Source organism: Lygodium microphyllum, chromosome 5, assembly GCF_053477565.2.
Source record: "Lygodium microphyllum isolate KBCC chromosome 5, Lygodium_microphyllum_v1.1.10, whole genome shotgun sequence".
Lineage (NCBI taxonomy): Eukaryota > Viridiplantae > Streptophyta > Polypodiopsida > Schizaeales > Lygodiaceae > Lygodium > Lygodium microphyllum.
Window position 1 is genome coordinate 163,969,025 of NC_141139.1, and position 22,164 is coordinate 163,991,188.

A 22,164-nucleotide genomic window follows, 5' to 3' on the forward strand; every position below is an offset into this window, starting at 1 on the left:
TGAAAGAAGCACGAAGATCTCCAATCCAAGGAAGAAGTGAAGGATCCCAAGATCCGTCATGTCAAACTCCTATCCCAAAATCTCCGAAGTCTGATCAACCTCCTGTGTAGATCTCCCAATGATGATAAGATCATCCATATACGAAATAATCAAAACACAATTGTCACCCTCAATCTTGTAGTAAAGTTTAGGGTCTTGTACCGAACGATGGAAGCCACTATGTAAGAAGAATCAATCAATCCTCTAGTACCAAGCCCTGGGAGCTTGCTTCATGCCATAAAGGGCCTTCCGCAACCTATATACATGGTCTTCCTTCCCTCACACAAGAAAACCTGGAGACTGGGAGACATAAATCTCCTCCTTGAGGATGCCATTCAAGAAAGCGGACTTGATGTCCATCTGGTAAACAAACCTATGATTATGGGCAGCAATAGCCAAGTTAGCCTGAACGTCAAATGGTAGACATTCAAGCCGTACATACAAAAGTCTCAAAATAGTACAATCTTGCACGTTGGGTAAAACCCTTGGCAACAAGCCCAGCTTTCTACTTGTTCAAGGAACCATCAGCAAGATTTGGTCTTAAAGACCCACTTCACACCAATCACCTTCCGCTCCTAAGGACACACAACCAACTCCCAAGTCTAATTGCGCTCAACAAAATTCAGCTCAGCCTACATAGCTTGTCTCCAAACATCCTGTGCAAAAGCTTCATCAACTATAGTAGGCTCTCTATCCTGAAGAATCCACGACATAAGAGCATAGTTTACACAAAGTGAACTATCCCGTTGGGCTCGTAAGCGAGCTGATCTGCGTGGGCCTGAAGAGGTAGAAAGAAAGTGAGAAACACCAGAATCCTGCATAAGTCGTCGATACCACAAAGAAATGTGGAGAGGCTCAACTTGCTATGAGGGAGACAAGAAAGTCTCCAGTACCTATAATGCTATCATGAGGACATGTATTTTTAAAACCTCACTTAACATGTGGATTAATTTTTAATCACATGGTTAAGTAAATGTTGCACATTGTGTATTTACAAGCCTGGGATCCAAAGGAAATCACCGGATGTCAAAGGCAAAAGTTGTTATAAGTTATGCTATTAGAGAGGATGAGATGGGACCCATGGGGAAAGTTGGAATGGCATGTAAAGGCCATGCAGAGCTGGTCACACCGCTCATTGGAAAGCTTCGATTGAATATACAAGGATATCTGGATAGCGAAGAGTTCTTCATTGCTCCACTTGAGGGTTGTGATGTATTGCTTGGTATGCCATGGTGTCACCATATGCATGCAGTGACTGATTCTCGTGCAAAAGGGATCACTATTCAGCATAAGGGAAAGGTACTCACACTTGATGTAAAGTTGAAAGGTGAATCTACCCCTATTGTATCTGCAGGTGCCATTTCTAAAGTAATGAAAAATCATCTTTCGGCGTACTTGGTTTTTACTAAGGATAAAGATGATAGTGAGAATGTTGGAAACGTATCTAAGTTAGAGAAGGATCGCATGTCATTTCTAAAAATGTATGCTGATTGCTTCTCTCGGTCACTTCCAAGGCAACTACCGTTTGAAAGGTCAAAAAATCATGGTATAGATCTTATCCTTGGAAGTAGCCCACCTAAAAAGCCACCCTACAAAGTCAGTGCAGTCCAATATGAGGAGATTATAGTCAAGTAAATAAGCTGTTAGAAAAAGGGTTGATTCAACCCAACTCATCTCCTTTTTGTTCTCCAGTGCTTTTGGTGCAAAAAAATGATGATTCATGGCGTATATGCATTGATTATCGTACTCTGAACAATATCACAATAAAGAATCACTTTCCAATTCCTAGGATCGATGATGTTATGGAAAGATTGCAAGAGACTGTCATATTTAGCCGTATAGATTTGAAAAGTAGGTATCATCAGATACGCATTAGACCAAAAGATGTGCCTAAGACTGCTTTTAGGACATCTTTTGAATTGTATGAGTTTCTTGTTATGCCTTTTGGACTTACCAATGCTCCTGCCACTTTTAATCGGAGGATGAATCATATCTTCAAGCCACATAGAGAATCTGTAGACACTTTCTTTGATGACATGAGTATCTATTCAAAGAACGAGACAGAGCGTAAAAAACACTTGGACTTTGTGTTCAATGAACTGCGTGAGTATAGGCTGGTTATCAATGACAAGAAAAGTGAATTCTTCTTGCATGAAATCCACTTTTTGGGGTATATTGTATCGGCTGATGGTATTCGCATGGATCTTGCAAAGGTTGAGGCAATAGGATCAAGGCCACCTTTGAGGAATATACATGAGATCCACGGCTTCTTGGGTTTATGTTCTTACTATAGGAAGTATGTAAGCGGGTTTGCTGAAATTGCATCTCCATTGCATGCCTTGCAGAAGAAGGATGTGCCATTTAGACGGACAACTGTGGAAATTTAAGCATTTGAAAAGTTGAAGAAAAAGATGACTTCAGATCATGTGCTTGTATTGCCCGATCTAAGAAAGTCATTCATCGTTTAATGTGATACGTGTACTATCAGCATTGGGGTTGTTCTTATGCAGGACGGTCGAGTTGTGGCTTATGAGGGCCAAATTCTCCATGGTGCAGAAAAGAATTTGTAGCTCTATGAGTAAGAGCTCTTGGTTGTAATTCATGCACTATCTACGTGGAAACATTATTTAATGGGAAATTGATTTTACAGTGCAGCCAAACCATCAAACTTTGAGGTACTTTCTGACGTAGACAAAGTTGTCAAAGAAGCATATGGGATGGGCAAATTTTCTCTCTATGTTTCATTTTCAAGTTGTATATATTGATGGTAAAAAGAATGTTGTGGCTGATGCACTGTCACATAGACCACAAATTTCAGCCATCAGCATTGTTTATCACACTGAGTTGGATGCCATGAAAGAGCAATATATTTGCTAATTCGGACTTTGCTAATGTTTATGATCAACTTTGCAATGGCCAAAGGCATGGATACTTTGTGCTAAGAGATGGATTTCTGATGATGCATGGACGACTATGTGTCACAAAGCAGTTAAGGCCTAGAGTTATCACTGAAAGTCATGCTCCTTCGTATGCAGGACACAAAGGTATTGATGCCATGATCAAGGCAATGGAGCATTTCTTTTATTGGCCAAATTTAAGACATGATGTAGAACACTTTATTAAGACATGCATTATATGCCAAAAGGTAAAGCATGATAGGCAAAAGATGCTTGGTTTCGGCAGCCCTTGCCTATTCCAAATAAGCCTTGGCAAAGCAATGCAATGGACTTTATTTTTGAGCTTCCTAAGACACGTACAAGGAATGATGGGATATGGACTGTCATTTGCAAGTTTAGCAAACAAGCCCATTTCATTCCGATGAGGAAGAAAATAAAGGTTGATCATAAGGCACGATTGTTTTTGCAGCACATCTTTAAGTATCATGGTATGCCAGAGTCAATCACTAGTGATAGAGACCCCCGGATGACTAGTTTATTTTGGAAGGGCTTGTTTGAGAATATGGGTACCACGCTGAAATTCTCATCATCCTTCCATCCGCAGACAGATGGTCAGTCTAAGGAAGTAAATTCCACACTTTTAGATCTTTTGAGATGCTATGTTTCAGACCAAAGACACAATGAAAGCAGTATTTGCCCTTGGTTGAGTTTGCTTACAACACACTGCATAGGTCTATGGGCAAAGCTCCATTGGAGGTGGTTGAGAGTGGCAAGAAGATACCACCTATTCTGCAAACTAACGATTAGATCTTTGAGGCTGATCATCATGTGGAAAACTTAGATGTAGCCTATGCAAAGATAAAATATGCACTTCAGAGATCACAAGATAAGCAAAAGAGGGGAGTTGATTGCCACAAACGTGCTTTGTAGTTTGCAAAGGGTGATTATGTATTCTTGCATTTTAAAAACGCAAGGCTGAAAAAGATGAAAGGAAGAGAAAGATTGTATCCGAAGTTGAGTACGAGATACTGTGGGCCCTTCCAAGTATTGGAGAAGATCAACGATGCAGCATATCGGCTGAAATTACCTCCACATTGGCGGATGCACAATGCCTTTAATGTCAGTTTATTGAGACCTTTTCATGGTGATGTGCCAGAGAATATGTTTGCTAAATTCAACCTGCAGTTGAGGAGATGGATAAGATTTTGATACCTGAGCAGATTTTGGCACACAAGGAAAGAAATGTCAAAGGTAAAGTTTCCAGGAGATACTTGGTGAAATTTCAGAATTATTCACCAATGGATGCCAAATAGATGGAAGAGGATGACTTGGCGGACCATCCTCAATTGTTGCAGCTTTACCTAGATACCTTTCAGTTAGAACTGACTTTAGTTCGCACTCCATCAGGTTTAGCACAGCAAGGGTCCAGAGTATTGCTTGATGCTCAAGGGGGAGGTAGCACTTCCACTCCTCCAACTATGGATAGCTCTTGTATGTAATAGATCTTGGATGTATTCAATATGCATCCAAGGTACTCCACTGACAGTATGTTTGCCATGAGGTCACTACTTGGTGTACTAGTCACTGTGAGATGTATGCACATGAGTATGAGTTTCACCCGAGCACTGGAACTATACTTTTGCATCCGCTTATGATCGATTTGGCATGAATTTTGCCTCAATTTTGAGACTAAAATTGAAATTAGTTTCAGATCAGTTTTTTATTAGCTTAACCGTTTATGGTCACTTTTTGGATCAGTTTTTGCATTGATTGCTGATCACTTTTTGCAATAGGTTTGTGATCAATTTGGGGTCACATTTCCAGCAGTTTATGATCAGTTTTCAAATCAACAAGTGATCACTTCATAATCAGATTATGCTCAGTTTTCAATAGTTTACATCTAATTCCCAGGACAACAACATATGTTATGATGCCATTTGTGTTTTAGCCATGGTTTATGCTTGGTTATGCTATGCTATTGTTTAGTTTTGCCAAATGAGTTGAGCTCATGAGAAGTAGACATGTCACATGATAATTTGGCAATGTTTTTTTATAAGATTCTTTGTGAGTCTTATGGTATGTTATGATTGGCTGGTAATTTTCAGCATGTGTTGGGGATATGAAACGGTTGAGCAACAGTGCACAATGTTATGTTAACTATGATGCCTTGTGGAAATTCCAATCTACTATTTTGCTTTAGATGCATTTAATAGTGCAATCGTAAACAATTGCAAGGATTTTAAGGGGGAGGCTTGTTAGCAGATATGTCAGTTCATGTGTGTGTCTAAGCTACAGAGGCTTCGGCACATTATTTAGGTTATTTAGGCATTTTTAATTGTGTCATTTTATGGTCATATTTGGAATTTATTGCTGGCCGACCTGACATATTTTATGGCATTATTTCTGCCTATTAATTCTCAGGTCCTCCTCCTCAATTGGTCAATTCACCACCTAGAGGTCCCGTGGAGAGGAGAGTCAGTGTCAATGCCCACGCAACCAGTGACTCACTGTTGTATGCGACAATCTCGTGTCTGATATATGGATTCCATTTTCCGAGCATACATCTGGGTTCTCTTCTGTATTATGTTCTTTCTTTTCCTTTCTCTTTTGTCTTGTGTTTCAACAGTTTATTATAACTTATGTTTACACTTCCATTGTTGCACCACTTTTGACAGTGCTGTCATGAGGATATGTATTTTTGAAACCTCACTTAACATGTGGATTATTTTTTTATCACATGGTTAGGTAAATGATGCACATGTGAGGTATAACTTGGGTTAGAGTAAATTTATGAGCCCGAGACTTGAGAAAATCACGCGATGTCAAAGACAAAAGTTGCTATAAGTTATGCCGCACGGGTACTTCGTGGCATCTGGTGCTAGATATTGGCCTGGGTCATTCATTTGGCCATCAATGTCAGTTAGTGACACTAGAGAAATGGCATTTAATGGTACCTAACACCAATCTGATGGTCAAAGATGGCGCAGACACTCCGGAATGGAAGTTGCATGGCCAATTTAATTATTGGCCAATTTGATTATTTTTCAGGGTACCGAAATAATTATTATATTAATTTTCAGTATTTAAAGACTGAAAATTAATATTTAATTATAAATAATGCTAAAAAAACCATTTGAAAATGCTGCCACTTGTCAAAAATGCCCATGCAAGACTGAAAAACGTCTATAGAGACTAGAGAGGCATTTTTAGTGTATTCAGCTTGCAAGAGAGAGGGAGGAGATGTTGCTGGTCTGATTTGCAATCATTGGAGGACCTTTTGAGGCAACCAAGGACAGAAGAAAACCAATCATTGGAGGACCTTTTGAGGCAACCAAGGACAGAAGAAAACCAATCAACAACAAGTGACAGCATCTACAGGCTGTTGAGACAAGATAGTAACAGTAAATGACTAATCTTCTTCAGTTCTTTGCTTCTACAAGCTATTGAGACAAGGCAGCAACAGTAAATGACAGATTTTCTTCAGTTCTTCGCGAAGAAAGTCTGAATTTTCACTCTCCTCAGCATTCTCTCTCATCTCCCGGCCTTTCTACAGCCTTGCTCCAAAGATTGCAGCATTGAGATCACCAAAGGTTGATAAATTTCAGATTTCTACTGCTATAAGCCCTAATCTACAAAGCAGAAATTAGGGTTTAGCAACAGCCTCAGGAAGTGTACCAGAAATTGGAAGCTCCAAGACTTGGATTCAACAGGGCTGAAGCTATTTTTAGCCTATTCAAGTGGAGGGACCAACAAATGACCAAATTTGGGGGATTTTCCATCTCCATCAAAGCACGTGAAGGCTAATTGACTGCTCGAATCAAGGGGCAAATCAGATTAAAGACTTGCTGGTCATTTTGAACAACAAGGGGAGTTGGAATACCAAAAGGGATTGGGGGAATCCCATTGTACGTCAACTTCTTCTTCAATTAAGTTAAATAATTACCGAAAGGGGCGCTTGTTTTGGGGCCAACAAGATATCCAATGTCCAAGATTATATAGTAAAGTATACTTTTCGATTTTGTGAATTTGTTAATTGTTGTAAATAGTGCTTAATCAAGTTATTTACCACCCTATCCAAGGAGGAAGGCTGGTTACAAATGCGCCAATCGAAGAAAGGGACTCCCCCTCATGAAGTGAAGGAACATCCTCCTGATCTGAGGAAGGCTCTCCTCCTAACAAACCCCTAGAAGACTCCAGAGAGGAGGCTAAAGGAATGGAAATACTTGGTGAAGAAGGAGCATCCGTCAAGGGTGAAAGGGGAGCAAGGGTAGATGGAGTAGGAGGGGGGGGGAAGCCAATGCTGAGGGAGGGGTGCTAGTAGGGAACCTAGAAGGAAGAAGAGGAATTGAGGGTGGGGGAGGGTCAACAGGGGGAGGATCAAGCAAGGAGAAGATATCACCTGCACAAGAGCCATCAACTAGATCGGAGACCATAGCCTCATCAAAGATCACATCCCAACTCACCTCAATCTTCTGTGTGGACAGGTCGTAGAGCCGATAGCCCTTCGTGGTCGTGCTATTTCCCACGAAGAGAAGCTTCCGTGTCTTCAAGTCCAGCTTTGTCATCTACTTCTTCTTCTTGTCCACATGGACATATTCCTCGCACACAAAGATGCGAAAATGGGACACATAAGGCTTCTTCCTAAAGAAAGCCTCATAGGGGGTCATGTCCACCAAAGCAGAAGTTGGAGAGCACTTGCAGATGTGAACAGTTGTAGCCACAACCTCACCCCAAAGGAAATATGGAATGCCCCTATGCTCCACCCCGAGCCATCTTCACCATGGTGCGATTTGCCCGCCCTACCACACCATTCTCAGATGGTGTGTTCGGATGCGAGTACTCCACCCAAATCTTGTGATCCCTACAAAACTCAAAAAAGAGATTAGAAGTAAACTCGTTACCGTGATCTACTCATACACCTCAGACCTTGGAAGTTGTGTCTCCATAAACACCTTCCACTCGCAAAAGCGGGAGTACGCATCGCTCTTGTACTCCAGAAAATAAGGCCACACATAACAACTGAAGTCATCAACAATCACCTTCAGATGCTTGGCCTTCCCAAGAATGATCGTGCCCATAGGGCCGCAAAGGTCGGTGTGAAACAACCTGAGGGATGAAGAGGCCCATTGTGTGGCAACCTAGGGATGTAGCTACCGATGTTGCTTGCCTCTCAAGCAACTAAGGCAAAGGGTGTGAATAGGAGGGAAATCAGGAAGGCCCTCCACCATCTTCCTCTGAGAAGCCCGTTGAATCGCGTCCATGTTCAAATGACCATAACAACATCCCAAAGCAGCCCAAGCTCGCGGAAAGACCTCGTTGCTAAGGCTATGAGCATGTAAAGCCCACTGTCTAGTGGGCTGGTCCAAAGAGCTGCTCAAATAGACTCATCCTCCACAGTCACTACATCTCTGGTAAAGACCACGTGAGTACCTAGCTAGATAAGACCATACTTCACTTGTGAGTACTACGCTACGGGGTTGATTGGCCCAATAAAGTCGATCTCTCACTTTTCCAAGGGCTATTGTGCTATTACCAAGGTCAACTCCATCTTGTCCTTATGGATGGTACTTTGGTCCTTTAACATTTGTCACAATGCTTCATGAACTTAGCAACATTGTAGAATAGGGTGGGACACCATAGCTAAGATTGTATCACCTTGCGTGTTGTAGTGTCTTTGCTAAAGTATCCTCCAGCAATTCCACCATGTGCTTAAGTAGCTCTCTCGTACCCATTGATAAGACCTAATTCAAAAATGCAACCAAACTCAACCAAAAAGGAATCAAACTATGGATAGACTTGTGGGATAGGGTGGCCAAGAAAGAATGGAGGAACATTGATGAATTAAAAACTATCTTCAGACTCAACCAAGTTGATTTATGGTTGATTCAAGAAAGGAAAAATGCATGGTCTAATGCTAATCCTCTTATGATTCAAACTCCGAAACATAAAGAACTCTGGCAAAAGAAGATTGTCTATCTAGTAAGAGAGGTATGGTCTTCACACCACGAAGGAGAGTCGTAGAGTTGTCACTGATGGTGACAATGCCCTCTCTGGATTCAAATTCTGAACCCAATCCTATCTCTAGGTCATATGAGAAGAATGCCACTATCCACAAGCCAAGGCTTCTCCTGGGAAGAAGAAGTAAGAGCCATATCCTCCTCAACAAGTATATGCATAAAGACAAACTCTGCCATAGCAAGGGTCACTTCCGAATCCTTCTCTTTTGGCTTTGAATGGGGGTACTTCTGCCAACAATTCTCCTCCAAATGAGTGCCCTTCCCAAAGTGTGGACACTTAGGCTTCTTCTTCAAATCCTTCTTATCCTCTTTTCTCTTCTCCTTGGTCTTCTCCTTCTTCTTCTTCCCTCTTGTACCTGCTGTAAATGCCTTCGCGGAGCCAAAACCACTGAAATCTGAATGCCACCTCTCTGAGTCACTCATCATGCTCCAAGTCAAGCGGTGAAAGCTCCTCCCATAAAAGTCTCTCACAAGTCCTCGAAGTGATAAGGTTGGTGTAGGAGACATCGAAAAGGGAAGAGGGTAACTAAATTGAAAGAATCATAGCCATATCCACAGAAGAGAGCTTCTATCCAACAGAGGCAAGCTCATCGCTTATATCCTCCATTTTTGTGATATACTCCTTCATAGAAGGAGAGTCATTGAGACTGAGCATCCGCAGCTTCTTCTCAAGGGAGATCTTGTGGGCAAACGTCTTGTGCCAATACAAAGACACAAGCTTGCTCCACACTTCCACCGCAGTCTTACATGCACAAAAACAAAGCCCTATAGACTCATAAAGAGAAAAGATCTGGCTCGAGAATTGAGCCAATCCCATAAGGCAACACGGTCTATCACCAAGTGGTGATACCTTTTGCAGTTGCTTTCCTTGTTTACTTGTATAAATATTTTATTTTTCTTTTTTTTAGTTGCTGTTGCTTTTTACCCCCAGAGTTCTCTTGGAATAAGCTAGGATCTTTGCATAGTCAGAAGAGCTGCATTGGGACAAATTGGACTAATGGTTTGTCTAAGCCTTAGGACCAATTTCATATTGAATGGGCACTGAAGAATAGAATGCCAGTGGTTTGGGACTCTGTGCTTAGCCACTAGAGATGGTGCAGGAAAATGAGTCCGGCCAAGACAGAAGATGCACATGTGAGAATGCTCACGGAATAAAAGTCACTGTAACTAAGCCACATTAAATGAAAACCAACTATTCACAGGTTATGTATTTTGGAACATTTCATTTTTGTAACTTTCCAACATTTAATTGATAAAGAAATACGGAGAAAGGCTCCAATCTTCAAGGCCAATCTGGTGTTGAGCGAGGGAGTGAGGTCTCTGTGTTTGTATGTGTGTGAGAAAAGACCGGGTATTAATTGAAGGAACTACCGCTTTATGTGAGTCATAGACCGGTTTCATGGTTCCATTGACAAGATTTGAATTCTTTTCTGTAAGAATTTAAGCTCGGTCAGTTTTAGGTGAAAAATGCCATACACAGGTTTTACAGAGATTACTAGACTAGAGAGATGGCAGACATGGACAAAGGCAAAGGAAAATTCCCTCATGAAGAACATAGTTCTTTTTCTGCTCATAGACACCGAAGAGAGATTATTGGTGCACAAGTGTCAGCACCTTCTAGAACCGACATTGAACCGCAAGATGAGGAGCAAGAACAGGAGGACTTGTTTATGGCACAACTCCTCAATATGGTTGGCTCTTTTCAACAACTTGTAAAGAATCCTCATATGCAAAAAAATTTAAAGTCACATAATGAGGATTCTCAGGCTGAGTCATCACACCATACCATGGAGCGCTCAAAAAGGCAAACCTCTAATGTGCGTGAGCATGTGGAAAAGACACCAAACATGGAGACAAGTCCAGTGCCACAAGAAGCACAAGCACAAGATCAAGGAGTGAATGGTCAAGGCAGTTATGCACAAGTGGCACAGCAGACTATTCCTCCTCAATTTGCTACTTATCCTGGTTACTTTGGTGGTGGGTCAGTTTTTCAAGCAATAGTTGGATTACCCACTGGTTATCACGGATACTTGCCCAGAGGGCCACCAAGAATGATGCCTATTGAGGCAGTGAACCCACTTTATGCTAATATTGGTCTACAGCCTGGTTATTAGACTCTGCAGAGTCCTTATTTGATGCCTGGAGTACAAAATGCAACGGCTGGTTTTTTTCAGCCTAGTGGACATATGGCAGCTAAGACACATGAAATGAATGTTGATAATCCACCTAAGGGACTCCCCTTTTTACAACCACCTGCCTATGACAACCTGACACCAAAAAGTGCAAAGCCTAAAGACTATAAAGAGAGTGATCAAGCATTAAAGTTTGAAAACTTCAGTGATATGCAAGATAAGTTAAAAGTTTTGACATTTATACAACAATTTGATGCACCTTACACTGGAGGGAATTTTACTGAGACTTCTAAGGTGCGGAAGGCTACAACTTTTTTGAAAGGTAATGCTTTGCAGTGGTGGAACATATTGTTGATGCAACGATATGCATTTGCCACTTGGATCCATTTCAAACAATTGTTTGAAGCCTCATAGTTAACTAACACGTTAGAAGTAGATGTCATGACTGCATGGCATAAATTGGACACAGCAAATTGTGCAGATTTAGAAGAGTACAATAAGAAATTTTGGGAAGCACTTTTGCTCGTGAGTTCTTACAGGACAGTGCCCTTGTTAGAACAAATTTAAAAGTACTGTTGCGGTTTGGCCGAAGCCATCAGGTATTATTGTACCAAGACTAGGGTTAAAAATATGATACAGTTAATTAAAAATGTTGGTGTGGCAAATGCATTGTTGAAAGGAAAAACTGACAACTTTAAAGGCACTGAAAAGAAGGATTCTCAATTTAAGCAGGATCCTTACAAGAAGAAGAAGCAATTTCCAGAAAAGACCAACTTTACAAAGAAGTCTTTTTAGAAGAAAAGTTTTCAACATCAGCCTCAGACTTCTTTTAAACAGGGCAAATGACAGAAGAGGCCACTTTTAGGCAAATCATTTGAAGAAAGAAAGGCTTTAATGATGGCTAGGAAATGCTTTATATGTGAATAGAAAGACCATATTGCTTTTAAGTGCCCACATCAATCTTCCAAAGATACGAAGAATAAAGATGCGCCAAGTCAAAAGAAAGCTAGCATTGGCTTAGTGCCTGATATGGTAGGAGATCAATCAGCTAATGATGCTACAGAATTGTGCAAAGCTTGGGGAAAGATCAAAGATTCCACAGTGCTTATTTTCTTTGATCCTGGAGCTCGTGCAAACCTTATCTCACCGGCATTGGCAGCTAAGTTGAGTATATGCCCCAAGGAAATGGGACTAATTGGACAGGCTGATTTGGCATGCCCAGGACATACTAAACATGTCACCTTGGCAAACTCCGTATGCACATTCAGAGCTATGTGGACACAAAGGAGTTCCATATTATGCCTTCAGAGGGCTGTGATATTCTATTGAGTATTCCATGGTGCCACAGGAAGCATGCTATCTTGCATACTTACAACAGAACGATTACTCTTGTACATAGGGGCAAGACTCATGTGTTAGATGTGAAGCTTAAAGGAGAGTCTGTCCCAGTTGTTTCTGCTTCTGCAATTACTTCTGTAATGAAAAATCATATTTCTGCGTACTTGGTTTTTGCAAAGCAAGTTAATGAAGTTGACAGTAATGTGTGTACTAGATGAAAGTAGAAGGACTTTCTTGGATAAGTTCAGTGACTGTTTCTCAAATTCATTACCAAGAGAGTTACCCCCTGAGAGACCTGAAGATCATACCATAGATCTTATTCCAGGGGCCAATCCGCCCAATAGGCCACTGTACAGGGTTAGTGCAACGCAACAAAAAGAGATTATGACACAAGTTAATGAGCTTTTAGAGAAGGGACTAATTCAGCCCAGTAGTTCTCCGTTTTGTTTACTTGTGTTGCTAGTCCAGAAAAAGAACGACTCTTGGTAAATGTGTATTGACTACATAGCCTTGAATAAGAACACAATCAAGAATAGGTTTCCGAATCCGAGGATAGATGATATTCTTGATCGATTACAAGGAGCAAGAATGTATAGCAAGATAGATTTGAAAAGTGGATACCATCATAATAGAATCAGGCCAGAGGATATCCATAAGACTGCTTTTAGAACGACATTTGGTCTCTATGAATTTTTAGTTATGCCATTTGGATTAACCAATACTCCTACTACGTTTGGATTTTCCGCCCCTACTTCTTTGATGATATGATTATCTTTTCAAAGAATGAAGAGGAGAATAAAAAACACTTAGTTACAGTCTTTAATGAGCGTAAGCGTAACAGATTGCTCATTAATGGCAAGAAGAGTGAATTCTTTTTGGAAGAGATTCACTTCCTTGGGCACATAGTTTCTAAAGATGGTGTGAAGATGGATCTTGCAAAGATAGAAGAAATTGTCCCTTATCCAGACTTGAAAACTGTTCATGATGTCCACAATTTCCTTGGCTTATGCTCTTACTACAAAAGATTTGTAAGACACTTTGCACAGATTGCTTCTCCTTTATATGCACTTGAAAATAAGGATGTCAAATGGCAATGGACTGACAAAGAGAAATCAACATTTAGATGTTTGAAGGGGAAAATGACTACAGATCCAGTACTTATTTTGCCAGATCTGTCTAAGCCATTCATAGTGCAATGTGATGCATGCGAAAATAGCATTGGTGCTATATTAATGCAGAATGGCCGAATTGTGGCATACGAGAGTAGAGTACTTTTTGTCGTTGAAAGGACTTACCAAATTTATGAGAAAGAGTTATTGGCTAAGATCCATGCACTTTCTAGTTGGAAGCACCATTTGCTTGGTGCTGATTTTGTAGTGCAAACGGATCATCAAACGCTTAGATACTTTCTCACACATGCTAAATTGTCAAAGAAACACATGCGTTGAGCAAATTTCCTATCTATGTTTTATTTTCAGATAGTGCATGTGGAAGGCAAGAAGAATGTAGGTGCAGATGCTTTATCTCGTAAACCACAGGTGTCAGTTGTTTCAATTTCTTATCACCATGAATTGGATGATATGAAAGAGCAGTATGCTAATGACGAAGATTTCTCCGAAATCAATGAACAGTTGAACAATGGCCAGCATCATGATCATTATGTGTTCAAAGAAGGCTTTTCATGATGGATGGAAGACTATGCGTTACAAAACAACTAAGGCCAAAAGTTTTATTAGAAAGTCATGCTCCACCGTATGCAGGACATCATGGTATTGATGCTACAGTCAAAGCGATAGAGACTTTCTTCTATTGGCCAGCCTTGAGATCTAATGTCGATGCATATGTCAAATCTTGCCTTGTATGCCAAACGGTCAAATTTGATAGACAGAAGGCACCAGGGTTATTGCAACCACTACCTATTCCAAAAAGGCCATGGGAAAGTATTGCCATGGATTTCATTTTTGATCTTCCAAGAACTTCTTCAAGGAATGATGGAATCTAGACTATCATTTACAGCTTCAACAAACAGGCACATTTCATTCCTGTAAGGAAAAAGGTTAAGTCAAAACACATGATAAAGATATTTATGCATAATATCTTTAAGTACCATGGAATGCCACAGTCAATTGTGAGTGATAGACCCAAGAATGACTAGCCTGTTTCGGAAAGCATTGTTTGAAAACATGGGCACTACGCTGAAATTTTCATCTTCTTTCCATCGACAAACTAATGGAATGTCTGAAGAAGCAAATTCGACTGTTTTAGATCTACTGAACTCTTACGTTTCACATCATAAGACTTCTTAGGAACACTACTTGCCATTGGTTGAGTATGCATACAATAATACAGTGCACTCATCTACTGGCAAAGCACCTTTTGAGATTATGGAAGGTGGAAAGAAATTGCCTCCCATTTTGCAAACAAAAGATAACATTTTTGAAGTAGATCGTTATGTAAAAGATTAGGAAGAAGCATATAAAAAGGTCAAGTATACCTTAGAAAAGTCACAAGCTAAACAGAAAAGAGCTGTTGATAGTCATCGTTGGGAACTCTTATTCAAAAAGGATGATTGGGTCTTATTGCATTTTGAAAAGGCACGTTTGAGAAAACAGAAGGGCAAGGAACGTTTGTTTCCAAAGCTGAGTATACATTACTATGGCCCTTTTCAAGTCTTAGAGAAGATCAATGACGTGGCATATAGACTAAAATTGCCAGAGAATTGGAAAATTCATAATGCATTCCATGTGAGCCTGTTGAGGCCTTTTATTGGTGAAGTGCCAGAAGATATGGTTCAAGATGAACAGCCTGAAGTAGAGGAATTGAATGAGATTCTAGTTCCTGAGCAGATCCTGGGATATAAGGATCTCCTAAATGGGAAATTCGTGTCTTGCTTAACAATGTTGAAAGATTTGTACTCGACACTTCTTTATGGGAAGAAGAATCCTCATTAGAATGTAAGGTTACCTTGGGTTAAGGATCTACCTTGGCTATGTGAAGCTATGAACTACACGATAGTGCGATTGTCATTGTTTGAAAGGATTGTTTGTGTTTGCTAGAATCTAGATCTCTAATTAAAAACATTGACAAACGTGATAAAAGAAAAGATCATGCTAGGCTACCCCCAAGCTAGTTGCTAGACCCTACTCCAAGAGGGTCATGATTATCACTTCGAGAGACTAAGACAAGCTCTGTAGCGGAAAGATCTGTCCGTAGGGATAGTCTCAAGCAGTAGGAAATGTGAATGCGAGGGGGCTTTGGCTGTAAATTCTACATTACTTCTAAAGCCCTTACTAGTTACAAGGGAGGTATTTTGGTGGACAGAATACCCTCGTGGAATTTTGTATATTTTTCATAGGATCGAAAAGATGAGAATTGTAATAAAATTTCAATTTTGAGAAATCTAGATGGACCTTGTCAAACAATTGCTGTGGCTCCTTCTAGTACTGGTTTGAACCACTACACATCGAATAGGATCATGGAGAAGCTACGATAATCCACCGTGATAATACTTTGCAAGTTTCCAAAATACTCCATCTCTTCTACAACAATACCTGGATCCATGGCTCGCCATTGGCTCTGTTGCTCGAAATTTGCCATGACACCACAATCCGTTGTGAAGCGCATTTTGTCGATATGCTCCACGTGAAAATGTCATCCACGTGACCATGCCGCATTGTATATTTTGTATTGTACATTGAAATGGTTAGAAAGTGAAAGGTAGAGTTATAAGAACATTTTTGCTGAAGTTCAAGAACTATTCACCAATGGATGCCAAATGGATAAAAGAGGCTGAATTGGCAGATTCGCCTCAGTTATTGCAACTTTACCGAGAAGCTTTCTTGCTAAAACCTATACTGACTTAGAATGCTTTTTGAAACAATATATATTCCCTATTATACAGTTGAATACTGCATCTCATTGAATAATGCACAATGTGTGGTTTACACTTAGTATTAACATGTGTATCATTGAATGAAATCTCAGTGCTTTGAAGTTGTATTTGTTACACTTCAGTTGAATGATTATACATGTTGTGACACTAATAGTTTGGGGATACGTGCTATCGCCCTGTGTTGCATCCGAAAACATGTTTATTAGAAAGACTCCTAGTAATCATAGTTGGATACAGGATGTGATCCTCCACCTATGTGAGACTTGAACTTGCAATGGCACAAATGGTAGTGGGGTAACTCCTACCATCGCCCCGTGTCATCTGTTAGCATGATACATGCGATACCACTAATAACATGAAGAATCTTGTCATCCTCCTGAGTCATCCATTAGCATGTGTGGCATGCAGTGTTTTCTTTGAACTTCTATTGAGGCAAGAGCCTCACTGTCCAGGTTCAAGAACAGTAGTTGGCTTCTCCAATGCATAAACTAAAGAAAGTAATGACCATGCCACATAGGAACAAGGTTTTTCAGCTCTGATTTAGTACTGTTCGTGGGACTGTTTTACTGATGGAATGATGTCAGAGTAAAAGGGATGGTGTTCTGGACATGCTGGATAGTAAGAACAGTGAATTCAGAGATCTACAGATTGCAATTCTACACATGAATCGTTGAGTTTTGGCCACAGAAAATGCTTTCCTAAAAGGGATGTTGTTTTGGACATGTTGGACAGTAAGAACAGTGAATTCAGAGTTCTGCAGACTGCAATTCTGCACATGAATCATTGAGTTTTGGTCACAAAAAATGCTTTTCTAAAAGGGATATTGTTCTGGACATGCTAGGCAGTAAGAACAGTGGATTTAGAGTTCTGCAGACTGCAATTCTGCACATGAATCATTGAGTTATGGTTACAAAAAATGCTTTCCTCAAAGGGATGTTGATCTGGTCATGTTGAACTGTCCTTATGCAGCTAGGATTTACTCAGGAAAAAAATGAAAACCAACTATTCACAGGTTATGTATTTTGGAACATTTCATTTTTGTAACTTTTCATCTTTTAATTGATAAAGAAATACCGAGAGGGGCGCCGGTCTTCGGGGCCAATCTGGTGTTGAGCGATGGAGTGAGGTCTCTGTGTTTGTGTGTGTGTGAGAAAAGACCAGGTATTAATCGAAGGAACTACCGCTTTATGTGAGTCATAGACCGATTTCATGGTCTATAGAAAGCCCATCACCTAGATCCTCCTGGGAACGAGGAATAGGGCAAGAAACAAGCTCCCAAAGATCAAGGGTGTGGAGTATACACTCCCCCCTGTAGGACCACAAGAAATAGTTGAAACCATCCAATTTGGCTTTTTTGGGTATAGAAGGGAGGATAGGCACCTAAATAGGGGGTATCAAGGAAGGCATCTTCACTTCAGATGGGGCCCGCTATGATAGATGAGCAAAAGAAGGACAAGTTCAAGGAGACTCCTCTCATCGTTGGTAATTACAAAACTCTTGATAATCACATCTCCGCTCAAACGATTGATGTGAGATAAGCTCCTCGTCTAAGTCATCAAAGCCTTGAAACAGAAAAGACATATTCCAAATCTGCAATCACCCTAAAAGCTGCAACACAAGACAAGTAACGGAATGTGTCGCCTGCACACAAACTGTCACCAAGGAAGCGAGAGGAAAAGCTGCTACCACCTCACCAAATGATCTCACCACCTCCTAAATGACGTCACCCTTCTCTTGCAGGGCTGTCACCTCCTCCTATACAGCTGTGTTTGCAGCAAAACGCAAATTTTGGCACCAAAAAGTTGATGCCTTCTCCACAGAATGCTACAATTGCAGCAAATGCAAGGATTGAAAAATTGTGTTGGATGGTTTGGGGTCCTCCTCTGCAAAGATCTCACCTTCATGCTATTGGTTAGGCTTTGATACCATGTGAGAGTGCACAACCGAAGAAGAAACACAAGCACAGAGGAGGTGGGGGGGGAGGGGAGGGAGGGGGGGGGGAGGGGCGCGGCTGGAAAACAGAAAATGAAGGAAGAATACTACACCGACTGAAGAATGCTGAATACAATAATGAGGATTGATCAATCCCTGCATGCAACCCAGAGCGTCAATGAGGCACCAGATCAGGCTGAGATGATGAAGGCAACACCAATGACGGAGAGTGTCGGAGAGGATTTGCTGAAGATAATCTGCAAAAGAAGTGAGAGAGTGATCAATGAGATGGCTATAAATAGCCAACACCCTCCAAAGCTTGCCAGTTGCTACAGGAGGCCCTTAATCTGGCCGATTGCAATAAATGCCCAAAAATGATTGCATTTAATGCAGTCTCACTACTGAAAAAATTTGGGAAAATAATGACAAAAACAATCAGCAGTCATAGAGCAGTCTGGCACTGACCAGAGGTGGGAACCTCCTAACAGACTAGGGAAATGCACAAGAAATGCGCCTAAAATGGGAGAAATGCACACTAGACTTTGTCAAAGATCCCATGTCTCTGTCAAACTCAAAAAGGAGCTTACAACCAGGAGATAACAGATTGACATGACTAAAGTAGGCAAGCTAACATACCCATTAGTCAATGTTCCTTCATATTGTTGAGTTGGAGGAACCTTCTTCAATGGTTGCCTGGTCTTTTGAGAGGCCTTGGCCGGTTGATAGTGGAGCTTCCAGTCATACGACTCCACAAAGCGATTTGTTAAAAGATTTACGCCCTTCTGAGGGTTCGGTCACTATTGGTGACATTGTATCATTACCTATTAGTGGTGTTGGCACTCTATCTTTGTTTCGCAATGGCACTTCGAGCTCCCTTTCATAAACCCTTTATGTTCCAAACTTGGGTTTTCCACTCCTCTTAATTTATGACCTTACTGGCTTGGCACCTGAGTTGTCTTCACTGAGCATGTTGTTTGTGTTGAGGATTCTACTGTAGGGGCTATTATTGCAACGGGTTGGCAGGAGATGGGCTTTACAAGCTCCATTCCCCTTCTCATATGCAAGGCCCTCCGAGGCAGTTGTCTATTGCTACACTCGTTCCCTTTTGCACCATCTTTTCCACAAGTTCCTTCCTATCCCCCACCCTCTCCTCCAGTGGTTTCCTCGTATCCCCCCCCCCCAATCCCTTTTAGAGGGGGAAGATCTCAATGATGCGGTTGTGGATTTCCTAGCCCCTAGTGTTTCAGAGGGAGTTTCCCAAGAAGATCTTGAGGAGCTTTTTCATCGGCAATCTTCATGGATGGACTTCATCACAATTGGCATTCCTCTTGCCACCCCAAGATCCATTTCTTCTTTGGCCTTCCGCCACATCCAAGATCTGAGAGAGGGGGTGTTAGCAATCATGTTTGTCATGCCTTGTCATCTCCTACCTGTGAGTCCCGATCTGAGTCTAAAGAGGACTTTTGGAGCTCTGATAGGTTTGTCATGTGTTTTGATGGGGAAGGCTACTCATTCTAGAGTGGCTTCTAGGTGCATTTCTTTTGGTTGTCAAGTTCTAGTGTGCTTTTCTTATGTAGTTTCTGCATTTCCCAGGTTGTCCTTGCATGTCAAACATTGTGCCCTCATTGACGTTGTGAGCTGCATGCAGGGACTAATCAATCCTCCTTCTATATTCAGCATTTGTTCCTTGTTCATTGCAGGTTTCTTTTCTTCTTCTCTTGCAAATTCTCTCTCTCTCTCCCTCTGTGTTTGATTTATTTCTTCTGTTCTACACTCTCAATTACTTGGCTACAATGATACTTAACATTGATCTACATACGAGACATTGTTGATGGACACAAAGATCTATTATGATTCTTCACTATTTTTCAGGTTCTGGTACAATTAACATTGACACTCAGGTTCTCTCTGAGGCACCTTGGTGGTGGCTTGATCACCCACTGCTTTGGTATCCATGGTCCTATTCTGGTGGTCCTTGTTTTATGGACTATGCTGATTCATTCTCATTGTATATCATTGTATTGTATCAAATCACCCAAAATCAAAGAGAGGGTGTTAGCAGTCTAGTCAACTCATGTGCAATTCTCAACTAAGCCAAGTAATCTAGTGCATCTTAGGCATTTTTCAAAGGTCACATTTGTGATTATTTATGCATTTTATGCTGGCCAACCTAATCCATTATTTGCATTCTTTCTGGCCTATTTATACAGGCTCCTCCTCCATTGTCAATCATTGCTCACCTACAGGTTCTGTTGGAGAAAGGGAGTCGGTGCCATTGCCTACACACCCAATGACTCATTGTTGTACATCACTATCTCACATTTGGTATATGGCTTCCATTTTCCGAGCATTCTTCTAAGTTCTCTTCTTTGTAGTGATCTCCTGTGTTTTTCTTTTCTATCTTTGTGTTCAACAGTTTATTATAGCATCTACTTATGCTTCCATTGCTGCATCCACTTCTGACACAGCAAGCACTCAATGCAAACCAGTAAGGCTATAAGCCAATCAAATCATTTGAAAGAGGAAGGCAATTTTTTTAACACAGAGAACATCTACTCATGTGAAAATCACAACTCTCCATGTAGAATGTCGGGACAGGCCTAAAAAGCATAGCTCACTTGCTTCACGAGGCTCCTCTGTAAAGAAATACTCACGCACAAAAGATAAACACAAGTGTATGACAAAACACAAAGTGAAAATAGTAGAACTCGGAAACGAAGCATAACAGAAAAATAATGAAGAATGAATGAACAAACAATGAATGATACAATGCTTAAAGCACTAAACACACTATGCAAGATTAAATACAAAACCTCAAACTCTCGAGTCTTAGAATGGACCAAGATGAAATGGAGAGTGTGTCGTGCTTAAAACAGATCCCGAATCGCAGCAAGCAGCTCCGAAAAATGGGCAGCAGGCAAAAGAGGGGCAAAAAGATGCAAACGGAAGCTCTATGATGAAAACACAGCCTGCTGTACCCTTTGTGGATGCTGGGATATCATATGCTGATGTCAGCTGCACAGAATGCCCCCCTACACAGTAAATATGCAGCCTAGAGAGACTGGCAACAGCTTGAAACTGCTCCTCATGGGCCAGGTCCCCCGCTGTAAACGCAATGTGCACAAGTGTCAGGTCTGATAGACAGGAGTTGGGTGATGGCTGGCTGCACCATGAACTGAGGTATCTGCCAATGGAGGGTTGTAGACAGCAGTGGATGACGGCACCAGCTGATGGAGAAATCTGCAAAACAAGGATGGACTTAAATGGAAGGGCAGCCTTCTGTTTACAGATGTTGATCCTCTCAAAGTTTGGGTGTTGGCTTATGGCACACAAAACTTTGGTAATCTCTCATAAAAGCTTGGTAATTTTGAGTTTTGGGGCTGTTTAAAGAGCTAATTAAGGTTTTAAGTTTGTGATGCACTTTTTTAACCTTAACATCCTCACATGTCCAGACTACTATGGAGCCCCATTTAGTACTCACCCTATTCCTCCCTCACAACTAATACTCCAATTGTTGCTACCACCAAGAATTCCTTACAACTAAGAGTCATTTCAACTGGTCAAATTTCACCACTTCGTCTAACCTTATGCAACAAGTGCTCATGTCTTAGGGTCTTTGGAACCTAGTAGTTGATTTAGAGTCTATATTGGACCCTCGATCAACCCAACCTAACCATACCTATCAATGGAGAAATCACAATGCTATAGAAAATGTCTAAGTTAATGCAAGGTTTACTTCTTGAGTTTCACTTATAGTTAAAGCTCTTCCCCCTAGCATCCGATCATTGGAGTCATCAGATCGTACCTAACATATCAATCTTGATTATGAGCTACAAGAGTTTTCTATTAAGGAAGGAGATGATTTGAAAGTCAAGTTGGCTGAATATAGGTGATCACTCATTGATTTCGCTACTACT

The 22,164-nt window shown here is 41.0% G+C and overlaps 2 protein-coding genes across 3 annotated transcripts in view; one reads left to right on the forward strand and one right to left on the reverse strand.

Moving 5' to 3' along the window:
• LOC148036628 (TOM1-like protein 9) overlaps positions 1 to 22,164 on the reverse strand; it is a 122,591-nt gene that overhangs the window by 90,099 nt on the left and 10,328 nt on the right. The window lies entirely within an intron of this gene.
• LOC148036630 (uncharacterized) lies at positions 10,462 to 11,067 on the forward strand. The gene has a single exon (XM_087678810.1). It carries the CDS (start codon positions 10,462 to 10,464, stop codon positions 11,065 to 11,067), a length of 606 nt encoding a protein of 201 aa, XP_087534936.1.

What these genes read in the sequence shown, in the direction of transcription:
- LOC148036630 (XM_087678810.1), top strand. Translation starts at nt 10,462, where the DNA reads ATGGCAGACATGGACAAAGGCAAAGGAAAATTCCCTCATGAAGAACAT.